Genomic DNA, 8,064 nt, shown 5'->3' with positions numbered 1-8,064 from the left:
GCATTTGCTTCAAGGTGGGAGAGAAGGGGATTACATTCTGAGAAATCTGAGTAGCAACCCAACTTGTTGCTCCTAAGAAATAGCTTTGAACTTTACTTATGAGCGTCAATCATCAATTAATGTAATTGCTATGGACTGGGTTCTCTGCACACAGATTCCTTGAGGCAAAGTATTGATGGATTCAGACATAAGTTCCATTTCATCTACTTTCCGGATCCTGATTTGAGGGCAGGAGCCCTCTTTTTGCGCTGCGTTAATGTGGCCTGGGTTTAAGTCCCACCTGGTCCAGAGATGTGTAATAGCTTCTCTGAACAGGTTGATAAGAAAAAAAAATAGGTTGAGGAATCTCCATGACCAGGCACAACTTCAGTGAATTTTTACACTCAAGCTGCTAATACCCTTCTCTCTTCTAGACCTGCAATCCACCCAACATCATTCCCCCATTTCCAACACACTGTCCTCCAAATTCTGATCACAGCCCTGAGGACTCCAATTCTCCCACTTCTGCCAGGGTCTGAGCTCCCACGCCTCAGGCTTCCAACCTTTACACTCCATTCAATCAATCCCTTCTATCAAACAACTAGCTATCTGATTAGATTAGGTTTCCCTACAGTGTGGAAACAGGCCCTTCAGCCCAACAGGTCCACACTGACCAATTTCTCTCTGACTCATGCACCTACCACTATGGGCAACTTAGCATAGCCAATTCACCTGACCTGCACATCTTTGGAATGTGGGAGAAAACCAGAGCACCCATAGGAAACCCACACAGACACGGGGTGAATGTGCAAACTCCACACAGACAGTTGCCCGAGGCTGGAATCGAACCTGGGTCCCTGTTGCTGTGAGGCAACAATGCTAACCACTGAGTTACCGTGCCACCCCAAATTAAACACCTTTCAAGTAAGTAAAACTTCTCGCATTTTTCTCACATTTGTTCAATGTTCCATTTATAAATCTGGTTTTGTTCAATGGTCGGATGTAAACATTCAAATATTGCTACGCCAGTAGTTCTATTGCTCTTTTTTTGGGACTACTCAAAGCATTCTTAAAAAAACTGCCAGAAATGTTTTGCAATTTTCCATTAGCTAACTGAAGTCTAAGATTTTTTGGACAGTAATAATGTGCAGACGCATGGGGTCAAGGCAGCAGATTAGCACTAGGTAATAGACCCAGACTAGATAACAGAGCCTGATGGGCTGAATGGTCACCTCCTCCCTGTAATAATTCTGAGATTGTAAAAAATGTTATGAACATTGTAATATACAAAAAATGTGTGTGCGCTCTCTGAAACACATATTGACTTGTAAACGTAAATGCTTATAACTGCCATGTGTTTAAGCAAAAATATTATTCACAAATATGTTCAATGACTTACATTTTAATTTCAATTAAAAGGAACGCTAGAAAGTCAAGAGATTGTCAATATTAGATTTTTCAAGTATACGATTACTATTAAAGAGTTTCTTAAAGAGTCACAGCCAAATTTGAATTTGAAAAAAGTATAATCCTTTTTCAAAAGACAAATAATTTTTATTGATATTTCAAATCACAAATAGCATTACTGTTTATTTTTCATAATTTATTTTGTTATAATTAAAGCATTGTGAATCTAAGTAAGAGTGAAAAGTATCATTTAAAAATGTAGAACCTACATTTGGACAGCACCTTCAACAACAGTAACTCATATATACATAGCAACTTCCACATAATAAAATGCCCAAATCAGATTCTCACCATGGAGATTAACCTTCACAATCAAGTCCTCCCTCCTGAGATGGAGAGAAGCTAAATTACATGCTCACCAGAATTAACTTGCCCTTTGCAACTGCTTCTCCTGAATCATAATACTCAATGTTTCAGAAATTCAATTGTATAAGCCAAGTGTGTAGCTGGTGATTTTGTTCTTTGGCTTCCAATCCTGGGGAGTACAAAACTTTGGCTGCTTTGACTTTCACTTTGAATGCAAAACTATCGACTTCTCCTTCACAGGGGCCTAAAAAAAAAATTCTCCCCAAGTGTATGAGGAGCATGGCGACATGTGAATGAGAAAGGTGAGAGGTGGTGGATTGGACAGCATGCTTAGTAGTGCACAGGGGGAGTCTTATCAGCCAGGATACTCCTGGCAGTCACTAGGTTTACAAAATTGGAAACATAAGCTATGCACAGATTATTTGTAAATCTGGCTTTGTTCAATGGTCAGATGTAAACATTTAAATACTGTTTATGCCAGCAGTTCTATTGTTTTTTTTCCTATTTCCTTTCTTAATAAATAAAAGAAGTTGCCAGAAACATTTTGCAACTTTCCATTAACTAAATAAAGTCCAAGCTTTGTTAGCTCCTTTTCTACTACACAACAATAGTGATAACTTGAATTTACATGGCATCTTCAATATAATGTCACAAGGTGATTCAAAGGATGTTTACAAATAAAATTTGAAACCGAGCCTCGTAGGTACAATGGTCAAATGCTAGCTTAAAGAGGTAGGTTTAAAGGGGGGGAAAGTGAGCAAACGAGGCGGAGAGTTTAGGGTGGAAATTTTAAAGACCAGAAGCTTGGCATCTGAAGGCATTGCTAACAATGATGAAGGGCAGGCTCCTCGAGTTGTGGATTGGTTAGCAAGGTAGAGGAGGAAATGGACAGATTTGAAAACATGTTTGAAATTTTGTAATGATAATAGAAATGTGGCTTCACTGGAAGCCAGGATCAAGCAGCAAACATAGGGCAACGGAGAATCGGATTTGATGTGAATATTGAATGACATAGGTTAAAGTTAGGAAAATTGATAGGTCTGATTGTAAATAAAAATTGTTTTGTAGCCCAAACCTATCCTCCTGAGACCTCATTGTTTCATAGCATTGAAGAGTCAAAGATGGTCAGATGATGGCAGAGTAAAATGCTCTAGCTGAAGCTTCTCCAACACACCCTATTCCTTTTCATCTTTTTTCTCCAGCAGCCAGACTGGGAATGCCAGCAACCAGAGCAGAGACACTAATGGCCAGCAACCAATGGGGAGAGAGGGGTCACCAAGAGCCCAGTGCGGCACAGGATTTGGTACTTGATGCAGAAGCAGGGATATGGGCCCAGTAAGGAGCCTGGAGGCAGCCAGCAGTCAGGCCCCCTGCGTTGGTCTGCTGAGGAGAGCCTTTGGAGACAGACATACAAAACAAACTGCTTCATGTTTTTTCTGACCTATGGTCATACTGATATACTAGGAGAGGGTGAGGACTGCAGATGCTGGAGATTAGATTCAGAGTGTGGTGCCGGAAAGGCACAGCCAGTCAGGCAGCATCCATGCTCTGGCTGTGTTGTTCCAGCACCACACTCTCATACTGTGTGTAGCTGTAATGTAGCTTTTTTTTCTTCATTTCTCTATTTTGTAATTAAGGATTATACCTAGGTACCTTTCTATCTAAGGTCGTGCTATAAGTGGCAACTTACAAACTTTTCACTGTACTCATTTGAGTACGTGGCAATAAAGCTAACTTAATTCAATTCATTTAAGCAAATAATTGTGCAGCAATCACTTATCGCTTAGATTTATGATTGAAGTTTTCACTGCCTTCAAGAGTTTCCACATAAAACCATGGTACACAGTTATCGCAATCACACTGCATTTGGTAAACGTAGAGAGTTTGAAAGTCATCATGAAGCTCTGCACCATACAAAGCAATTGCCTTAATTCTAATGATTAATTTCATTGTTAAGCAATCCAAAGTATGAAACTTAAAAGATTATTAAGCAAAGATAAAGATATCACAGAGACTGAATGGCTTTTGGCTCCCTTGATACCCTAAGGAGCTCCTGAGTTCTTTATTTGCTTTGACAATTGGCTGTAATTACTGACACCAAGGATCATGTGTATTAACATTGATGGATCTTATATAAATAATTACAAATACCAATTAATGAACCAGTATTACTGGTCACATAAATAAAGTGCAAAACTAATGACATCTATTTTAAATTTCAAAAATCAACTTAATATTTTGTGTGGACATGTGTGATCAACAATATCCAGTAATGTGTTTGTTACAAATGCCAATTAACACTATTTTAATACAGAACTATACTGTGGTAATAGTATTTTTATTACTATTTTAACATTGTGTGCATGCACACAGTGCATTTGTGTCAGAAAAGCAATCCTTAAAATAACTTTTTTGTTATTTCAACTCTGCATTTCTGAGCCATAAAGATGAACACTGGAGGCCTATTACTTAATACCAATAGCTACATTACACTCAAAACAAAATTAAGGCAGCATTCATATTTTAGAACAAGTCTCATACTTCCCATTATCACCTTTTTAACAATTAATCTCTCCTGCCTTCCACACCATCACAGACTTTGCATTTTACCAGCAAAGTTGGTAGCATTTTACCAATGCCAAGAAGCAATGGTCTTTATATAATGGATATAAATCAGAATTCACATTTACCCCTGAATAATTACTGCAGCCCAACATTTTACTGGAGTGAAGATTACTGTTAATGATCAATGAGAGTTAATTCAATGTACTTTTGTCCTACAGTGGGAATGCTCTGTAATTCAAAGAATATTTATATTTCCAAGGTTTACCCTTAGCTTTCTGAAACCCAACAGTTAGGAGCTCCTCTGTTCCAGGCCAAAGTGTTACATTTATCGGCATTACAGATGACGAGTACATGTTTATAGTCAGGAAATCAAATTCAATATCATATTGCACATGAGGGCAGATATTTCCCACTGCCAGAACAATGCCTGATGGATAATGTCTTTTGATGAGATACAAACAGGATTCATGAATTGAACTGAAATTAGTTTCAATCCAAGAAACTGATGAGATCAAAACATTTTTCCAATATGAATTTGAATCTTTATGACCATTTTCTAAATCACAGATGCATAACCTTAAATCGACATCATCTGCAGCACAAACATCATATGGACTGTATGGGGTTAAGCGGTCAAATCCTACTAAAGTCAGTGCAGCATCTACCTGAGAACGGAAGTCTATGACCACTAAGTATTTTTCTTCATCATGACCGGTACTTTCTGGTGCCTTTACATAAAGATCAAATTTCACGATGGTCTCATTTTTATCTTCATGAATTTTCAAATTGTCAAATCTAATGCCAATTAATCTTTGACAGGCCATATAGCCTGTGAGAGCATTTTTTGAAGCTCTCTGTTGTTGAAGGATTTCGTGATTCATCTGACCAAGTGCAAATTCTGCATATAGTGCAAATCTAGAATCACTTACTGCTGGTTTTTCAAAGTCTTGGCAAATGCAAAAGTTTGGAGGTATCCTGGGAATACTGGTACAGGTCCTATCTGCAGAAACTGGACTCAGTAACCCATCAGCATTAATTCCATTGTTCAAATTTTTCCCATCTTTAGCTCCAACAGGTGGCAATAGACCTTTGAAAGTATGATGGATATCAAGAAGGCTGATTAACCTGTGCTGGTTTGTGTGCAAGGATCGAATCTTCTCTTCACCCAATAAAATAGCAGCTGTGTCTGGGACAATCATAAATAGAGTGGTGTGGAATATCTCAATCTGGGATTCTGTAGTCATTGAAACAAACTGCCCATAATTATTGCCATGATCTGAAAGAATGAAGGTCACTGTGTTCTGTTGATCAGCTAAGAAAGATACATGTTTGGCAAGATCTTCATCCAATTGCTTTATCCTGAGGCCTGTATCTTCATGATTGGTATCCAACATGAGAAAACTGAATAGTGGCTTTTGCAGGAACGAGAAACGAGTGATAAAGTATTCAATATACTGCAGCAGGTAGGTATGTTGATGGATACCATTGTAACATATGGTAGCAGGCCCATGAAACATATCCTTCACTCCATTTTCTTGAAGAATATCACAGCTAGAGTAGGAAACATCTATCCTATCAATTCCACTTCTTTTGACTGCTTCCAGGAACAACTTTACTCTTTCTGAAAAGTGTGCCTTTTTGTTAAGAGCTCTCAACTCTTTCACCAAACCCCATTCCCACTTCCAACACATATCTTCCAAATATAAAATCTCATATCCAAACTCTTTAAAATGTCCAAGTGTCTTGTTAAAATCCACAGCCTTTGGTGGTAGCACAAATGAACTGAATGGTTTCAGTGGGTTGAATGCCTCACCACCAAAGAGAGCTTGGAGAGACTCAAATGTTCTGCTTTTTATACCTTGAACCAACTCAAAGTCAAACACGTGTCCAGTTTTAAAGACATTAGTGTTCAGATTTATGAATGTATTAATAGTTTTTGGCAAAGTTCTATAAAAATGATGCCTGGACACAGAGTCCAAGAGTAAAATATTCACATTCAATGCATGCTTACTTCCAAATTTTCTCGAAGAATTGAAACCTGTTCGCAACGCTGGAGGCAGAATAAGAAGCTGTGATATCTTTCTTCCATCATGGCTGAGGCAACGAATGAAGCAGTAACCATGGTGATAGGTTCTCCAATCTGTGAGCAATTCTTGATTAATAAACAACATGGCTTCCACTGTAGAGTTAAACTTCTTCCACTGATTAACACCCATGTCCTCATTGTATATGCCTATCACTACAGAGGATAATTCACTGCACAGATCATGGCGACAGGTCATTTCGGGTTTTGCTGGATTGTAGTTCTTATAGAATGCAACAAAAAATATAAATTGCAAGAATTAGAATCAATAGTACAAAACTTCCTCTGTGAAAGATCAAACTGTGAGCAATTAGACACGCGGACCACAAGCATTTGGCTTTTTAACTCTCATTTTGTGCTTAATCGGTTAAACTCAGTGGGACAGCTATTGGAATGTAACAATTAATCAAACCGTCCTAAAATTAAACATTTAAAATTAACTGTGCCCATTCCTTACTACACTACCCAGTGATGCAGGATAGAGTATATGTGTGCGCATTTTGAAATAAGCACGGTGAAAGAGAGTCAGGCAAGAATTGGCCTGGCATCCTGCAAAACTGACTCCAGGCCCCATTGAGTCTCACTGCATCAGACCAAATTTAGGCAAGGAAACCTTCTGATTACCACTCAATGTGTACCACCATCTCAACTAATGGATCACTGCTTCTCCATATTGAACACCACTGGAGGAGGAACAGAGGATGCAAGGGCACAGAATGTAATATGGGTCAGGGACTTCAATGTTTATCATTAAGAATGTCTTTGTAGAATTACTACTGACAGAGCTATCAAATCCTAAATCAAATGGACTGGGGAAAAATGGGTGGAGGGGAAGCAAAAAGCAGTAAACATTGGTTTTACCACACCTTCATCATTCTAACTATCGCATATGCATCCATTCATGACTGCGTTTGGTATGAGTAACCTCTCCACAGTCCTTGTTGAGAGGAGCTTCATCTTCATTTGGAGGACACCATGTTGTGAGGTACTGAAACTGTGCCAAATTGGATAGATTTTGAACAGATCTAGCATGTCAAAACTGGGCATCTGTAAGCTGCTGCAAGCCAGCCACAGTACTGTACTCAAAAGGAATTTTTTTTTATTTCAAAAATATACTTTATTCATAAAATACTTTGATGATCTGTACAATTGGATATGCCATACCTATGTAAACATTCCCTTTATTTGCATACTGAAACAGAGTAATCATTCCTATTTACAGGTCTGTACGATCACATTTTTAGCTGAGGCCTCATCAGAGCCCAAATGACTGCGTGGGTCCCCTGTTCTTCTTTAGGCAGGCAGGTGTTACACAGTGGTCTTTCCCCACCGCGCCTTGGCGGCAGCTGCCCCAAAGCTTCAGCGCGTCCCTCAACACGTAGTCCTGGACCTTGGAATGTGCCAGTCTGCAACACTCGGTCGGGGTCAACTCCTTCAGGTGGAAGATCAACAGGTTTCGGACCACCCAGAGAGCGTCCTTCACCGAGTTGATGATCCTCCAGGCACAGTTGATGTTCGTCTCGGTGTGCGTCCCGGGGAACAGACCGTAGAGCACGGAGTCCCGCGTCACGGCGCTGCTCGGGACGAACCTCGACAAACACCACTGCATTCCTCTCCAGACTTCCTCTGCATAGGCACATTCCAGAAGGAGGTGTGTGACAGTC

The 8,064-nt window shown here is 39.4% G+C and overlaps 1 protein-coding gene across 2 annotated transcripts in view; it reads right to left on the bottom strand.

The window, feature by feature from the left end:
- Positions 1 to 2,045: 2,045 nt before the first annotated feature.
- Positions 2,046 to 8,064, bottom strand: part of LOC122552826 — a 26,416-nt gene continuing 20,397 nt past the window's right edge. For both annotated transcript variants that reach the window (XM_043695813.1, XM_043695823.1), the window contains one exon: positions 2,046 to 6,623. In XM_043695813.1, coding sequence (XP_043551748.1) covers positions 4,530 to 6,623 — 2,094 coding nt within the window. In that variant the 3' untranslated portion in view covers positions 2,046 to 4,529. The remainder of the gene's footprint in view (positions 6,624 to 8,064) is intronic.

This window comes from Chiloscyllium plagiosum, chromosome 1 (genome assembly GCF_004010195.1).
Source record: "Chiloscyllium plagiosum isolate BGI_BamShark_2017 chromosome 1, ASM401019v2, whole genome shotgun sequence".
Classification (NCBI taxonomy): domain Eukaryota; kingdom Metazoa; phylum Chordata; class Chondrichthyes; order Orectolobiformes; family Hemiscylliidae; genus Chiloscyllium; species Chiloscyllium plagiosum.
This window is presented reverse-complemented; position numbering and strand designations above follow the sequence as displayed.